The 18721-nt window shown below is 37.7% G+C and overlaps 1 protein-coding gene across 1 annotated transcript in view; it reads right to left on the bottom strand.

Annotated features, from left to right (window-relative positions):
* LOC127441911 (von Willebrand factor A domain-containing protein 5B2-like) overlaps window positions 1–18721 on the bottom strand; it is a 36296-nt gene that overhangs the window by 3905 nt on the left and 13670 nt on the right. Inside the window, exons 10-21 of the mRNA XM_051699475.1 lie at window positions 15589–15791; window positions 13160–13274; window positions 11063–11248; window positions 10167–10401; window positions 9461–9735; window positions 9113–9350; window positions 6640–6957; window positions 6381–6515; window positions 5771–5899; window positions 3888–3938; window positions 3724–3799; window positions 1883–2006 (exon numbers count right to left, since the gene is read on the bottom strand). Coding sequence (XP_051555435.1) covers window positions 1883–2006; window positions 3724–3799; window positions 3888–3938; window positions 5771–5899; window positions 6381–6515; window positions 6640–6957; window positions 9113–9350; window positions 9461–9735; window positions 10167–10401; window positions 11063–11248; window positions 13160–13274; window positions 15589–15791 — 2085 coding nt within the window. The remainder of the gene's footprint in view (window positions 1–1882; window positions 2007–3723; window positions 3800–3887; window positions 3939–5770; window positions 5900–6380; window positions 6516–6639; window positions 6958–9112; window positions 9351–9460; window positions 9736–10166; window positions 10402–11062; window positions 11249–13159; window positions 13275–15588; window positions 15792–18721) is intronic.

Here is an 18721-nt window from a genome sequence, read left to right on the forward strand (position 1 = left end):
CACACAGTATAACTTGCTACATTTGCCTAAATGTGTAGTATATGAGCAGAGCGCATTGCATAAAATACATACTTTTCAGTATGACAAATGAACCAGAAGCAAAATCAACATCGGTCTCCTCTTTGTTTGATTGGACTGCAACAAAATTGCAAAATAACTATATCCGAGATAACAGGACCGCACTTGCTTAAGTAATGGGATAAATCACACAAAAATAAAAATTCTCTCATTTACTTACCCTCATGCCATCCCAGATGTGTATGACTTTGTTTCTTCTGCTGAACACAGATGAAGATTTTTAGAAGAATATTTCAGCTTTGTTGGTCCTTAAATTGCAAGTGAATGGTGATCAGAAATCAAATAAAGGCAGCATAAAAGTAATCCATCTGACTTCAGTGGTTTAATATACACCGATCAGCCACAACATTAAAACCACCTACCTAATATTGTGTAGGTCCCCCTCGTGTCGCCAAAACAGCGCCAAAACTGCACCATAGCATTCTGAGATGATATTCTTCTCACCACAGTTGTACAGAGCGGTTATCTGAGTTACTGTAGACTTTGTCAGTTTGAACCAGTCTGGCCATTCTCTGTTAACCTCTCTCATCAACAAGGCATTTCTGTCCACAGAACTGCCACTCACTGGATGTTTTTTGTTTTTGGCACCATTCGGAGTAAACTCTAGAGACTGTTGTGTGTGAAAATTCCAGGAGATCAGCAGTTACAGAAATACTCAAACCAGCTCATCTGGCACCAACAATCATGCCACAGTCCAAATCATTGAGATCGCATTATTTTCCCCATTCTGATGGTTGATGTGAACATTAACAGAAGCTCCTGACCCGTATCTGCTTGATTTTATGCACTGCTGCCACATGATTGGCTGATTAGATAATTGCATGGATGATTGTTGGTGCCAGACGGGCTGGTTTGATTATTTCTGTATCTGCTGATCTCCTGGGATTTTCACACACAACAGTGTCCAGAGTTTACTCAGAATGGTGCCAAAAACAAAAAAAACATCCAGTGAGCAGCAGTTCTGTGGACCGAAATGCCTTGTTGATGAGAGAGGTCAACAGAGAATGGCCAGACTGGTTCGAACTGACAAAGTCTACGATAATTCAGATAACCGCCCTGTACAATTGTGGTGAGAAGAATAGCATCTCAGAATGCTTTTCTGAGATGCGGGTTGGCGCTGTTTTGGCAGCACGAGGGGGACCTACACAATATTAGGCAGGTGGTTTTATTGTTGTGGCTGATCAGTGTATGTTTTCTGAAGTGATGCAATCACTTTGGGTGTGAAACAGATCATTATTTAAATATATATATATATATATTACTATAAATCTCCACCTTCACTTTCACTTTAATGTAAAAGTGAAAGTGGAGATTTATAGTAAAAAAGGACTTAAATATTGATCTGTTTCTTAAACACACTTATAACGCTTCTGAAGACATGGATTTAACCACTGGAGTCTTCTGGATTACTTTTTTTGTAGCCTTTATGTAATTTTTGGAGCTTCAAATGTCTGGTCACCATTCACTTGCATTGTACAAAACAATGTATGGACCTACAGAGCTGAAATATTCTTCTAAAAATCTTTGTTTTCAGCAGAAGAAAGTCATACACATCTAGCATGAGGTTGAGTAAATGATGAGAATTTTTTATTTTGGGTGAAATATCCCTTTAAACATGCAACTTAGTAAGGTCATGTGACAACAATGTTGCGTACTACTCTCTGAAACATTTATTGTTGCATACTGCATACTATTTCACATAGTACATTGTAAATTAGTATGCAGTAAACAGTACACTAGTATTCCATTCTGACAGCCAAAGTGAGATGGTGTGATGACTACATCAGTATGCAAGGGGACCAACCAGTGGCAGGTAGTCAGGTGTGTCTGTCTCTGTGTGTCTATCAGTCTCTGCAGAGAGACAGTGAGGTTTGAGAGGAGCCTGTTTTCCTGAGGTATTACTGCCCTTTAGTCTGCCCAGATTGAACCTGGAGAACACACATGGCAAATTAGATCAATGGTCATGTACTAGCCTCACACAATATGATTTGGCCAAGAAGGACATGTTCCTGTATCAGTATCAGTTTCTTTTGTTGGACTTGGGGCAATGTTCTTATTCAAAAGTCAAAGGCCAAACCCCATTGATCCCAACTTAATTTTTTGAAATCAGTTTTTTTGTCTTGTTTTCAATCTAAACATCCTTAAAAACGACATTTCCTTTAAAGGAATAATTCATCTAAAAATTTTAATTCTGTGATTATTTACTCATCTTAATGTCGGCACAAAACCTTATGACTTACTGTATTATGAATAATGAATTTCAATAAGACAGTCTGTCTTTTCAATATAATGGAGGATGATAGAGACTCATTTTAATACTTTAAAAAAATGCAAGTTCTGACATGAACAGGCATGCCACTGTGAACGTGCTCATGAACGTGCTACGGACGTCAAAGTTTTTACTGAAAAATAATAATTCACTTCGTAAGCCTTTTAATTAACTTCGTATAAAACTTTGTATATTAAGTCTGATTTCATAAAAATTACCTCACTTTGGCGTAATGTTTGCAAAATTACATTACGTGGTACCGTACACGTAAAGCTTTGCGGCAGTTCCGAGGTGAAATGTCCACTGAGTGGTGCTAAAAGCGATTGAAATGTTCTCCCAAACAGATGAGTTTTATAAGGTTAATGCTGTGAGTTTTAAATAAAAAAGGAGGTAGGTTTTTATCCTAAACCTAACCGATAGTGTTCTAAAAAGCAAATGTTAGATGAAAAACGCAATTGCTGAAGCAACTACATCATTTTGTTGTTGTGCTTCTTTGACACTTTTTGGCTCACGTGTCAACCCACGTGCTCATCAAAACTTTGTATTGCAAGTGCAACACTATTAGTTGATGCCATTCGAACAAGCTTGTAAATGTAGTTGGTTTTGTAATACAAAAGTTGAAATGTATCGCCTTATATTCATGTGATGTAGTAAGTTTGTTTTGATGTCATAAGTTAGCATTGTGTGAGGAACAGGCCGAAAAGTATGCATCTATGAACTGATAGTATGCCCTTTTACTCTTGATTTGTGTGAATGGGGATGTTTTTACGGCATCTAGTGTTACGTAATTTAGCATAAATGAAGGTATAGTAATGTGTTTCTATAAAACCATGTTAGGTATATTTATTAAAACATCTAATTATGTCTTCCACATAAGAAAGTCATAGGGGTTTGGAGTGATATTAGGGTGAGTAAATAATGATATAATTTTCATTTTTGGGTGAACTATTCTTTAAAAGCAAAATTTCAATAGAAATGAAATCTTATTTTTTAAATATATATATTTAGATATTTTTTTTTTTTATTGTTTTAAGCATTAATCTAACTAAACTTAGTGGTTTATGATTTAAAAAAAGAAAGAAAAAAAGTAAATCTATTTTTACTGGAAAACAAGACCAAATACTGATCAAGAAAATTATTTCTATGTTGTGTTATTCATGTTGTTCAAGCTCCCAAATCAAAAATCTGATTGGTTGATAGGAATGATGTTCCAGGAAAAACAAGGGTGTTAATCCAGGATCATGTCCTACTTGGATAAGTGAAAAAAATTTAGTCTAGGGCACAGTACATTTAAAAACCACTTTGAAGTCACACAGTTTATTATTTATAAGATTTTATTCATTAAAGATATATAAAGTGTGATAATCGGTTCTGACCTGAACCCGAAGAGGCTCTCCACAGAACGCTGAGAGCGGGAGGACACAGCTGATGGACTAATACTCCCTCCTGTACCTGAAAGTCACACCTTCATTATTACTCACCACTGCTAGAGAGATGCTATATGCCCAAATCTGATACTCTCTCTCTCTCGTATACTCACTGCTGTCCCAGGATGTTATGCTGCAGGGGGAGGCAGGTGTGTCGTCTCTGTCTGGTTCCAGGAAAACAGAATAGAATAACAGCTGCTTATAAGAGCCAAATTTTGCTTAACTGTTACACAAGAATGTTCAGTTTTTATGGACCTCACTGTGTCATTAGTTGAGGTCCTACACAAGTATGGCTACACAAGACTAGCTGAGCTGTGATGACTGATACATACAGTTGTGGCCAAAAAAATATTGTCACCCTTGGTAAATATGAGCAAAGAAGGCTGTGAAAAATATGTCTATATTGTTTATCCTTTTGATTTTTCATTCAAAATATTCATATATCCTCTAATGAATATCAAACAATTGCAAACACAACACAAGTTTTCTCAAAAAACATATATTTTTGTCAAATATATGTGTGTGGCACAATTATTGGCACCCTTTTATTTAATACTTTGTGCAAAACTCCCTTTGCCAAGATAACAGTTCTGAATCTTCTCCTATAATGCATAATGAGGTTGGAGAACACCTAGCAATGGATCTGAGACCATTCCTCCATACAGAATCTCTCCAGATCCTTCAAATTCAGAGGTTCATGTTGGTAGACTCTCCTCTTCAGTTCACCCCACAGGTTTCCTATGGGGTTCAGGTCAGGAGACTGGAATGGCCATGGCAGAACCTTGATTTTGTGGTCAGTGAACCGTTTTTGTGTTGATAATGATGTTCGTTTTGGATCATTGTCCTGCTGGAAGATCCAACCAGGGCCCATTGCAAGCTTTCAGGCAGAGGCAATCAGGTTTTGATTTTTTATCTGTTGGTATTTGATAGAGTCCATGATGCCATGTGTCCGAACAAGATGACCTCTGGCATAAAAACAGCCCCACAACATTAAAGATCCACCACCATATTTATCCGTGGCCATGAGGTACTTTTCCATATGGCTACCTCTCTGTGTGCACCAAACCCATCACTGGTGTTTGCTGCCAAAAAGCTCTATTTTTGTTTTATCTGACCATAGAACCCGGTCGCATTTGAAGTTCCAGTAGTGTCTGGCAAACTGAAGACGCTTGAATTTGTTGTTGGATGAGAGCAGATGCTTTTTTCTTGAAACCCTCCCAAACAACTTGTTGTGATGTACTGATTGTAGTTTTGGAGACTTTCTGACCCCAAGACCCAACTAATTTCTGCAATTCTCCAGCTGTGATCTTTGGAGAATTCTTGGCCAGTCGAACCATCCTCCTCATCGTGCGTGTAGACAATATAGTCACACGTCCTCTTTCAGGCCGATGCTTAACATCTCCAGTTGATTGGGACTTGTTAATTATTGCCCTGATGGTGGAAATGGGTATTTTCAATGCATGGCTATTTTCTTATAGCCATTTTCCATTTTGTGAAGCTCAACAACCTTTTGCCGCACATCATAACTTTATTCTTTGGTCTTACCCATTGTGATAGATGACTAAGGGAATTTGGCTTGTGTGTTACCTCATATTTATACCTCTGAGAAACTGGAAGTCATGGCTGAACAATTTCATGTTCCTAGTCACCCAGGTGTACTAAAACAATTTAAATGTGAATGGGAATATATATTTCAGATATATTTTACTCATAATAATATCTAAGGGTGCCAATAATTGTGGCAAACGTGTTTTGGAGAAAAATCTTTATTTCATTATGAAATAAATCCCCCCTCCTTTCAATTAGTTTGTTTCAATTAAAGGTTAGATTTTTGTGAATATTTTAAATGAAAGATTAAATGTATAAACAATAAAGTCATATTTACCAGGGGTGCCAATATTTTTGGCCACAACTGTATTACATTTACAGTTGTTTTAATGTATTCATTGTATTAGTGGATGTGCATTTGCCTTACCTGTAGAAGTGTGTGTGTTACCCGTCAAGGTGTGTGTGTCCTCTGTCTCTTCACTGCCTCTGCTGGAAGGCCGGCGTCCAAATCCCACTGAGCACAACCTCTGTTTCATACTGGAAGAGTGAGAACCATGTCTGGTCCCAAACCGCACACCTACACATACACGTACATGATCATTTTTATTCTTTTATATAGGGATTGCTGTTAGATTGGCAATTCTTTTTCTCCCTTTTTTACTATAAATTCTCCTCCCTGCCAAGAAGCTGGCAATTTTCACAATGAATGTGAATTGTGAAAGTGGAGATTTATAGTAAAAAAGGATTTAAATATTGATCTGTTTCTCACCCACACCCACTTCTGAACATATGGATTTAACCACTGGATCCATTTAACGTATGGATTACTTTTATGCTGCCTTTATGTGCTTTTTGGACCTTCAAAGTTTTGGCCACCATTACTTGCACTGTATAGACCAACAGAGCTGAGATATTCTTTTATAAATCTTTGTTTGTGTTCAGCAGAAGAAAGAAAGTCACATCTGGGATGGCATAAGAATGAGTAAATGATGAGAGAATTTTCATTTTTATCCCTTTAATGAAAATGTTTGTGGTGTATCTTGCATGTGTGTGTATACCTGTATGTCGTGTGTCTTTGCTGTCAGGTTGATTTCTCGCATTGGTGTCTGTGGTGGTGAAGCTTGTGTACATACAAACAATTCCACAGCTTTTGCTGGTCTGGATCGCTTTCGTTCTGTAACGCTTGGTTGGTCCTACACACATTTGCACAGGCATTCACACCCAGACAACAACAGAAGAAGAAACATGTAGATGGAACAGCTATTCTTAATGTACTTTTACTATTTTTTACTTTTACTATTATTATTCCTCTCTGACCTCTCTCAAGTTCAATATCCATTTCCTTCTCCGCCATGTTTTCAAAATCTCTGATGACAGAGCAAGCGGTCAGCTGATGTATAATCTCATCCCAGGCCCCTGTGCTGGCTGGTAGGATTGTTGGGCTCTCAGGGGCCCACAAAAGGGAGAGATCCACACAGACCTCCCAGGACACAGATTTTCCGTTCAGCACACCATGGATGACTGAGCGACAATGGGCCCCTGGAGCCTGGGACTCCTCTGGAGGAGCAGCTGAAAACAGGCATTCTGGATCAGTAAAGGTGTCCCAATCTAGTGGGGAGGCAGGGAACAGGAGGCCTGGATAAAGCATAGAAGTTAAAATAGAAAAGATTTGTGAGTATAACATCAAAGTTTGTGCAAAAATGCTGTTTGAAGCAACATAATCATAGCCAATTAGAACATATTCAATGTAAAATACAGTTATAATGAGTAGGATTTTTAACCAATGAGATTTCAGTGGCTTCCCAGTGCAGCTTAACAGAAATTAACTCCAAGCAACTGACAAAATATCTTACAAAGAGTTGATTTAACATGCATCTTTGGGTATTAGGCCTGTCTCGCGTCATTATTAAATAAACGTTTGAACGCTGTGATAGATCAAATAAGAGAATTAATTATATAACATAACCGTGATTATTGTGCACTTCAATTTCAAATCACATTTTACTGTTCAAATAAGGGAATTTTAAGCAGATATAGAAATGCCATGAACTTGCGTTTTTTGTGTCTCATTTTCCCGTGTTATTGCATCATGTGGACACGAACTCCACGTGTCTCGTTTACTCGCACCACGGACTGCACTCATAAAAGGATGAACCGCTTCTGAATTGCTCTGAAGCATGGTTTGCACCAAACTCCTGTGAAAATATAAGTAATGATTTTGATCGTGAACACAAAACGCTCTGGTTTCACTTTAATTTAATGTTCGAGTAATGGCAACTGTTCTCGGTTGTTGCGGATTCATACACGCAGTGTTAATGACATGCAGTGACACAGAGGAGGAGACGCCCACGTACTCCGTTTCTGTGAAGATGATAGAATGAAGAAACACTATTTTCAAAGGTCTTCCTTCATGCGAAATAAGGGCTTGTGGGTTTAATCAGAGAGTCTTTATATATAATATAATATATAATAGTCGATTAAAATATACAATCGCGATTAATTGCATTATATTTCAAAGTTCATCGCGATTAATCACAGATTCTGAAAGTGCTGAAAACTGACTATATACTTCTTTTCCTGTTAAAATGCATTTATTTCCTTCTTAGGAAAACAAAAAACAAAATATATAACAATAATGTTTATTAACATTTTCCAAATACAGCCTTCAATAGTATAAAGATAGAAATGCACTAAAATAGCACGAATTCAAGTAACACTAAATGTTTCCCAAAGAAATAGTCCCTAAAGGTTCAGTTTTCATTGCAATGGGCATTCAAGCTCAAAGCAGAGCTGAAAATGTCAGTATCTAATGTGAAAATTCAAAAATGTGTTAATCGTATATATTAAATAAATATGTTATATTATATCATATATTATATTGTATTGTTTTGTTTTATATTATATTACATTATATTATATTTAGAGATGTCAAAATTAATTAGTTAACACATGCAATAAATTTAACGCGTTAAACATTTAAATGTATTGCATGCGTTAACTCAGATTTTGACATCTCTAAATATAATATAATGTAATATTATATAAAACAATACAATACAATATAATATAATATATTTATATTATATATTATATAAATATTATTTTTCATGTCATTATACCCCTGTGCAATATTTTACAAGTTTTTATAGCCTTAAAGGAAATCATATATCACTATTTTATTATATGATTCCATTTTAAATATGAATAAATGACTTTTTATGGTGTATGAAGCACACATACATCTAAAGTAGTATGACAATTTGTATGACAATTTAATTGTCATAATCATGAAAGCCCTGCAATATACAATTAATTGCCAAAATTGCAATTATTTGTTTGTCAATGGATTGTCAGCCAAATTTCATAATCGTGACAGACCTATTGTGTATTTATGTTAAAGGATTAATTCACTTAAAAATGAAAATTCTATCATAATTTACTCGCCCTCATGTACGTAACCCATATAACTGTCTTTCTTTTGTGGAACACAAAAGGAAATATTTTAATGAATATTATGGGGCATCTTTTCAATACAATAAGCCACTTTCTAGCTTCAAAAAGGAGGCAAAAGTATCATAATCCGACTCATGCGTCAAATTAGCGCTAAAAACAATGCAAGTTCTTCTAGGATAGTCATTCAAATATCTCAGTTTGTGTTCCACAGCAGAAAGAAAGTCATACGGGTTTGGAATGACATGAGGGTGAGTAAATGATGACAGAATTTTCATATTTGTGCAAACTATTCCTTTAATGCATATGAGAATTTGTATGTGTGTGTTTGTTTCCTCACTGGAGTCTTTTACACTTGGGTGGGACAGAACTCCTCGTGAAGTGCTGTGAGTGTCTGTGTCGCTCTCCTCCAGCTGCCCCCCCACAGCCTGCTCGAATGAGACCTTCTCTAGCGCCCTTCTCAGGCGGTGCATGTCCAGGTCGCCCTGCGGAGATGAGAAACTTCGGCCAGCCAGGGCAGAGCGAGCCAGCGCCCTTTGTCTGCGACGAAACTCATCGTGATCTAAAAGCTTGCCAGCCTACAGACACACAGAACCAGTCAAAAGTTTGGACACACCTGACTGTATTTATGTTTCTTGTGATTTTAAAGACAGTCTTCTTAAATACAAATGCTGTCTGCTGCTGTTACCTTCTCTGACGAATCCATTTCCCCTGAAGAGGTGGTGTTCTGTGCCCAAGGAGATTCCCAACGCGAGAGGCCTCTTCCCTGTGCAGGCTCAATTCTCTCTAATCCATGTGGCAGAGAACCCATGCCCAGCACAGAGCATTCAGCTTGGGAAGAAACAGAGGAGAAGGCCCTCTCACCACTCAGAGAACAGCGTGTCAACACATACTGGTCCTGAATGTATGAATCCTGTTGAATACGCCAGCGCACGTCACAGCTGCTGTAGTCAGTGTCGCCACCTACAGATCATACACATATATGCAAACACAACCATATCAATACAGCTGGTCAGATATAACTTTAATCTGTAGGCCAAACCGGAAGGCTAATTCGGCATGCATTCCCTTGTGAATTTCCAACGGGCTTTCAAAATAGCGGTTTTCGTAAAATAAGGACTGTAGTAAACATTACTAGAGGAGACTTGCACATTTTGTTCTACAACATAAATAAGACACAGTCATACCTGAAGTGTTCATTTTAAAAGGGATGACTTTTATAATGTATTATATATTATTGAACAAAATTATTGAAGAAAGTCTCTTTAATGACCAACAGTCAATCCCTAACATTCTGCCTAACATTTCCTTTAGTGTTTCACATAAGAAAGTAAGTCATACGGGTTTGGAACAACATGAGGGTGAGTAATCTTGAATAAGTCCCATAGTCATACCAGGGCTGACAGCATTATTTGTAGCATGTGCGCAGGAGAACTCCGACGATATTTCTCCCGAGATTTCTTTCAGCGCTTCCTCAAAGTCTCCATCCACCCCACTTTCTTTCTCTGCCTCTCTTTCTCTTTCCTCCTGGGGAACTAGAGGCTGAAGGAGCTCGGAAGTGGAGGGAGAATGCTCGAAAACTGACCCGGCCGATCCACGTGGCTGGCCTCTGTATGCATGAGACGTCACCTACAGATGAACAAGTACATTCACAAACAAGACAGACGTTGTACTCTCATTGTATATTCAGTATTTATGCTACCAATCAAATGTTTAGACACTCACTCATTCTTTATTATGACAATTTTCTAGATTTTAGAATAGTATAGTACAGTCATAACACCAATGGAAATATAGGAATTATGTAGTGACCAAAGATTTAAGCAAATAATTATATTTTTATAAAAAACTTTTAACAAATAAAATCTGATATTTTAGCTTCTTCAATATAGACACCCTTTGCCTAGATTACAGTTTTACACACTCTGGTTATTCTCTCAACTAACTTCATTATGTGCCATGTGGGATGTTTTTTAAACAGTATTGAAGGAGTTTCCATGTATGCTGGACACTTGTTTGTTGCTTTTCCAGTCCGACTCACCCATTTAAAAAAAATAAAATGATAATTATTTAAAATTTTGGTTTTTGTAAAGAAATAAAATGTTTGTTTACAAAACTAACTTCAAGATTTAATGAGCATATGCCTTCAGATGTAGGCTTTTAAGATAATGAGAAACATTTCAGTCAAGTGCGTCCAAACTTTTGACTGGTCGTGTATACTAACAAAACTTATCATTATTGAACAGAAGAAAGAACACAGAAACAAAGTTTTAAAAATACACACTCTCACCTCACTTTTCCGGGCACTGAATCCAGACATGTCATAGAGTGTACAGTAGCCAATCAGGCAGCTGCCAGGGTAGAGCGGAGGAATTTCATTGGGCGAGAGATGAGCCTCTACATTATCCGGCACATACCAGTCGATCCGTACATCCGTCAGCACAGGTTCAAGAGCTTTCTTCAGACACTTAATCAGCTATAGAGAAGAATCTAAACATTGATAACTAGACTACAACAACACATAAGTACAGTGGTGGCCAAAAATATTGGCACCCTTGGTAAATATGAGCAAAGAAGGCTGTGAAAAATATGTCTTTATTGTTTATCCTTTTGATCTTTCATTCAAAATATTCACAAAAAAGATGTCCTCTAATGGATATCAAACAATTGCAAACACAACACAAGTTGTATCAAAAAACAAATATTTTTGTCAAATATATGTGTGGTACAATTATTGGCACCATTAGAAATTCTAATGAGTAAAATATATCTCAAGTATGTTCCCATTCATATTTTACATTTTTTAGTACACCTGGGTGACTAGGAACATGAAATTGTTCAGCCATGACTTCCTGTTTCAGAGGGGTATAAATATGAAGTAATACACAAGCCAAATTCCCTTAATCATCTATCACAATGGGTAAGACCAAAGAATAAAGTTATGATGTGCAGCAGAAGGTTGCTGAGCTTCACAAAATGGAAAATGGCTATAAGAAAATAGCTAAAGTATTGAAAATACCCATTTCCACCATCAGGGCAATAATTAACTTAAGTTCCAGTCAACTGGAGATGTTAAGAATCGACCTGGAAGAGGACGCGTGTCTATATCGTCTACACGCAGGGTGAGGAGGATGGTTCGAGTGGCCAAAAATTCTCCAAGGATCACAGCTGGATAATTGCAAAAATTAGTTGGGTCTTGGGATCAGAAAGTCTCCGAAACTACAATCAGATGTCACTTACATCACAAGTTGTTTGGGAGGGTTTCATGAAAGAAAAAGCCTCTGCTCTCATCCAACAACAAATTCAAACGTCTTCAGTTTGCCAGACACTACTGGAACTTCAAATGCGACCGGGTTCTATGGTCAGATAAAACAAAAATAGAGCTTTTTGGCAGCAAACACCAGAGATGGGTTTGGTGCACACAGAGAGGTAGCCATATGGAAAAGTACCTCATGGCCACGGATAAATATGGTGGTGGATCTTTAACGTTGTGGGGCTGTTTTTATGCCAAAGGTCCTGGACATTTTGTTTGGATACATGGCATCACGGACTCTATCAAATACCAACAGATGAAAAATCAAAACCTGACTACCTCTGCCAGAAAGCTTAAAATGGGCCCTGGTTGGATCTTCCAGCAAGACAATGATCCAAAACAAACATCAAAATCAACACAAAAATGGTTCACTGACCACAAAATCAAGGTTCTGCCATGGCCATTCCAGTCTCCTGACCTGAATCCCATAGAAAACCTGTGGGGTGAACTGAAGAGGAGAGTCCACCAGCGTTGACCTCTGAATTTGAAGGATCTGGAGAGATTCTGTATGGAGGAATGGTCTCAGATCCCTTGCCATGTGTTCCCCAACCTCATTATGCATTATAGGAGAAGACTCAGAGCTGTTATCTTGGCAAAGGGAGGTTGCACAAAGTATTGAATAAAAGGGTGCCAATAATTGTGCCACACACATATATTTGACAAAAATATTTGTTTTTTGATACAACTTGTGTTGTGTTTGCAGTTGTTTGATATCTATTAGAGGATAGATTTTTATGAATATTTTGAATGAAAAATCAAAAGGATAAACAATAAAGACATATTTTTCACAGCCTTCTTTGCTCATATTTACCAAGGGTGCCAATATTTTTGGCTACAGCTGAATGTGTGTAGTATTTTAGATGAATGTGCTTTTAAAGATATGAGCAGAAATGTTTGTGTATATCATATTTCATAATAAATATAATGTATTGTGCTAACAGAACCTAAACAATCATCATTCTGCTTTTTTAACTTCTGAAACAGCACATTTTAAATTGGCAAGTGCCAATCTGCCAGATTCTATTTGCTTGCTCTGTCCCTGCCTTCTCTAGAGGGCACTGTGTGCTCTCGCACCTTTGGCTGAAGCCTCTCTTCCTCACTGAGAAACTCTGTACTGCCTCCAGTAACCTTGGCAACGCCCTGCAGTAGCCTCCGACAGGCATGTGGACCAAGGCCCAGGCCGAAACACCTGGTAAATACAGATAATAGGCCATAATATGCACTTAAAATGTTTTTTTTTTTAATACATAGTCACACAAATGAACAATGTCTTTATTTTATTTGAATGATACATATGCACAGTAAAAAAAAAATACTGTATATTTCTTTGCAATTGAATATATATATATATATATATATATATATATATATATATATATATATATATATATTAGTTAATTGTTTGTTAGAACATAGGGGAAGGATTTCTCCTGACTAAAGACATGAATATTAGTCTTTGATGGATTGCCAAAATGCTCAGAGGAATTGAGAGAGATGTTTAGTATTCCCCTGAGCATAATCTGGACCATTTCACTAATTAAATGTCTGAAGGGAAACAGAAGCCAGGCGACACACTTGACAGGCTGTTTGGAATTCAGGTCTGCTCCGTCTGGGTTGAAGGCTTTTAGATGTCTTGACTAAGTATCAATAATGAATCTGTGTTGCAGTGGTGTGTTCATATTACATATTAATGCCTTATATAAAATGTATTGGAGTCTGTTTGGCATAAGTGTTTAGCTGGTGGTAGAAGCATTTAGCTAGTTTTAAAAGTGTTTACTGATGTGAAAGCTGTTAGCTCATGTTAAACGTGCTAACTGATGTGAAAAGTGTTTAGCTGAATTTAAAGGTGCTTTTTAATGTGAAATGTGTTTTGCTGCTTTTAAAGCTGGGTTTGAATGTGTTTGCTGATATAAATGGTGTATAGCTTGATTGCCTGTATGAAAGGTGTTTAGTTGTTTGTTAAAGGTTTTTGCCTGGAGTTACAGGATTTGCTTCATTACTGGAAACTATGTGACAGTGATAGTATCAACCTTGCATTTCCTTAAAATATTGGTATCACTGTACAGTATGCATAGGATCTGGCTTTTACATATAATAATCCTCCTTTGGCAGCAATAAGCTCAACCAAGCATTTCCGGTAGCTGCGGATTAGACCTGCACAATGTTCAGAAGGAGTTTTGGACCATTCTTTCTTACAGAACTGCTTCAGCTCAGCCATATTCTTAGGATGTCTGGCGTGAACAGCTCTTGAGGTCATTCCACAGCATCTCTATTTGGTTAAGGTCTGGGCCTGACTGGGCCACTCCAAAAGGTGGATTTTCTTTTTTTGAAGCCATTCTGTTGTGGATTTACTTTGATGTTTAGGGTAATTGTCCTGCTGCATCATCCAACTTCTACTGAGCTGCAGCTGGTGACATTATCCTGTAGGATATCTTGATAAACTTGGGAATTTATTTTTTCATTGATGATGGCAAGCGGTCCAGGCCCCGGAGCAGCAAAGCAGCCCAAAATCATGATGCTCCCTCCACCGTACGGTGCCCTTTTTATGCCATACATAGTGCTGTGTGTTCTTTCCTAACAATTCAACCTTAGTTTCATCAGTCCACAAAACGTTTACATTTATGCATTTGGTAGATGCTTTTATCCAAAGCGACTTACAGTGCCCTTATTACAGGGACAATCCCCCTGGAGCAACCTGGAGTTAAGTGCCATGCTCAAGGACACAATGGTGGTGGCTGTGGGGATTGAACCAACTACCTTCTGCTTACCAGTTCAGTGCTTTAGTCCACTACACCAACACCACTCCTACATTTTTCCTACAACACCACTCAAACATTTTCCCAGTAGCGTTGTAGAGTGTCAGGGTTGTCTTTGGCAAATTTCAGGCATGCAGCAATGTTTTTGTTGGAAAGCAGCGGCTTCCTTTGTGGTGCTCTGCCATGAAAACCATGACTGTTTAATGTTTTCCATATAGTATACTCATGAACAGAGATGTTAACCAGTTCCAATGATTTCTTCAAGTCTTTAGCTGTCACTCAAGGGTTCTTTTTTACGTCATTGAGCATTCTGCGGTGTGCCCTTTGAGTCATCTTGGCTGGATGGGCACTTCTAGGGAGAGTAGCCACAGTACTAAATCTTCTCCATTTATAGACAGTTTGTCTAACTGTGGACAGATGAATATCTAAGCTCTTAGAGATAACTTTGTTACCCTTCCAGCTTTATGCAAAGCAACAATTTTTGATCGTAGGTCTTCTGAGATCTCTTTTTTGTGAAGCATGGTCCATGTCAGCAGATGCTTCTTGTGAATAGCAAACTCAAAATGTTTGAATGTTTTTTATAAGTCAGAGTAGCTTTAACCCAATCTTGTTTTATTAATTGGATGCCAGGTTTGCCAACTCCTGACTCCAATTAGCTTTTGTTGATGGGGTTCATATACTTTTTCCAACTTACACTGTGAATGTTTGAATTCTGTATTCAATATGTATTATTATTTATTCAATTACCTGACATAACAGGTGTTCCTCCTGACCAGTTCTAACACACGGCCTACATTGTTAAGCATTCCATTCATTAGGATGAAAAGTTGTCGTGGGCAGTTACGTTGAACAGGCTGTCGATAGACCCAGGAGAGTGCACCCCACAGGTTAGCACCACCTTGATCTGTACGCATCTTCTGGATATACTCCAATGCCTGAGTCACTGTGCTCTGAGAAAAAAGAGAGGGAGGGAATGACAATCCCTTTTGCCTTGAGCCCTAATATAATAATAGAAAAATCCAAATTGTAAAGGGTTTAAAGAAATATTCTAGATTAGATACAACTTTATCACATTTGATAGCATCTGTGGCATGTTGTTGATTACCAAAGAAAATGATTTCGTAATGTCGTAATGTAAAAACAAATGAAAGCGAGAATTAATTTCTGTGGTAAAAGAAATTAATTCTTTTTCAACCAGGAATAGTCCTTGTAAACCAGCTTTATATGAAAAACTCCACCACTACAAACAGAGATTTCTCCAGTGAAAATCAATGTAAACGAGAGCTGTGGTGCATGATGGAGCAAAACAAGTTTGTTTTGTGATCATTGCATGCTGTAAAACGCACTGCCGTGCCATATGGCTCTACCTGTTTAAAAACACTGTTTTAAAACACTGGACCGGCTTGAACCTGATATTGCAGCGTCATGGCAACCAGTAGTAGCAACCTGGACAGAGATTGTTATCTAAGTACGCCAGGTCACCCACAGGTAAACATCAACCAACTCACGAACACATGTACAGAACACTGTGTAGACCATTCAAAGTCTCCAGTTTTTTTGTATCAAATTTCTCTTAAAATAAAGACAACCATTTGAAAAAGGAATAGTTTACACAAACATACAAATTATGTTATCATTTACTCTTACCCTCTTGTTGTTCCAACTCTGTATGACTTTTCCTTCTTTCGTGGAATGCAAAAGGTGATGTTAGACACACACACACACGCACACACGTCTTGAGTGCCCTTTTGTGCATCGTCTTCCTATGTATAAACTTTGAGGAATATTTCAAGATCTACATTGTATCATATTATGTTGTGTTTGGGCTCATTTGAATCGGAATAGTCTAAAATAAATTATGATATGTCATTATCTATGTTATTTGTATGTTCAGGAAGTAATAAGGAAAAATGGGACAAAAAGACACTCCTGTTTAATATATTTATGTGTGTTAGTGGGAATTTCATACACTAACTCACTGCAGTTTGGCCTCTGAGTGAAATACATTTTCTTATTAGATTTTACTAATTCAGACCTTTCCAACTATAGCACATGGCTATCTCATCTTTTTTTTAATGTTTTTACCAACTCTGAATACAATTGTTGTGAAAAATTTGCAAATTATGAGAACAAAACATTTCTAATTTACCAGCAAATTAAAAAGCCCGGTATAAGCTCGCCCAGTATAAGCTCAGTTTAATGAATCCTATAAAAAAAAAAAAAAAATGTATACATATATATATATATATATATACAGTTGTGCTCAAAGGTTTGTATACCCTTGGAGAATTGGTAATATATGTACCATTTTTAAAGAAAACATGAGTGAGCAGGCAAAACACATTTATTTTATTCCTTATGGGATTCATATTCAACTGTAGGTTATAACAGAATGGCACAATCATAAAACAAAACATGGCAACAAAGAAAAAAATTAAATGACCCCTGTTCAAAAGTCTGCATACCCTTAGTTCTTAATACTGTGTATTGCCCCCTTTAGCATCAATGACTGCGTGCAGTCTTTTGTAATAGTTGTCTATAAGGCCCCAAATTCTTGCAGGTGGTATAGCTGCCCATTCGTCTTGGCAAAATGCCTCCAGGTCATGCAAAGTCTTTGGTCGTCTTGCATGAACTGCACGTTTGAGATCTCCCCAGAGTGGCTCGATGATATTAAGGCCAGGAGACTGTGATGGCCACCCCAGAACCTTCACCTTTTTCTGCTGTAACCACTGGAGGTTCAACTTGGCCTTATGCTTAGGGTCATTGTCGTGCTGTCTAAGATCATCCCATGCGCAGCTTTCGTGCAGAAGAATGCAAATTGTCTGCCAGTATTTTCTGATAACATGCTGCATTCATCTTGCCATCAATTTTCACAAGATTTCCCGTGCCTTTAGAGCTCACACACCCCCAAATCATCAGTGAGCCACCACCATGCTTCACAGTGGGGATGGTATTCTTTTTACTATAGGCCTTGTTGACCCCTCTCCAAACATAGCGCTTATGGTTGTGACCATAAAGCTCTATTTTGGTCTCATCACTCCAAATTACAGTGTGCCAGAAGCTGTGAGGCATGTCAAGTTGTTGTCGGGCATATTGTAACCGGGCTTTTTTGTGGCATTGCCGCAGTAAAGGCTTCTTTCTGGCACCTCGACCATGCAGCTCATTTTTGTTCAAGTATCGTCGTATTGTGCTCCTTGAAACAACCACACCGTCTTTTTCCAGAGCAGCCTGTATTTCTCCTGAGTTTACCTGTAGGTTTTTCTTTGTATCCTGAACAATTCTTCTGGCAGTTGTGGCTGAAATCTTTCTTGGTCTACCTGACCTTGGCTTGGTATCAAGAGATCCCTGAATTTTCCACTTCTTAATAAGTGATTGAACAGTACTGATTGGCATTTTCAAGGCTTTGGATATCTTTTTATATTCTTTTCCATCTTTATAAAGTTCCATTACCTTGTTACGCAGGTCTTTTGACAGTTCTTTTCTGCTCTCCATGGCTCAGTATCTAGCCTACTCAGTGCATCCATGTGAGAGCTAACAAACTCATTGACTATTTATACACAGACACTAATTGCAATTTAAAAAGCCACAGGTGTGGGAAATTAACCTTTAATTGCCATTTAAACCTGTGTGTGTCACCTTGTGTGTCTGTAACAAGGCCAAACATTCAGGGGTATGTAAACTTTTGATCAGGGCCATTTGGGTGATTTTTGTTATCATTATGATTTAAAAAGGAGCCAAACAACTATGTGATAATAATTGGCTTCATATGATCACTATCCTTAAATAAAAGACAGTTTTTTTTTGCATGATCAGTCATATTTTCAAAATCAATGCCAAAATTTCACAATTTCTGCCAGGGTATGCAAACTTTTGAGCACAA

The sequence above is a fragment of the Myxocyprinus asiaticus genome, chromosome 6, assembly GCF_019703515.2.
Source record: "Myxocyprinus asiaticus isolate MX2 ecotype Aquarium Trade chromosome 6, UBuf_Myxa_2, whole genome shotgun sequence".
NCBI lineage: Eukaryota > Metazoa > Chordata > Actinopteri > Cypriniformes > Catostomidae > Myxocyprinus > Myxocyprinus asiaticus.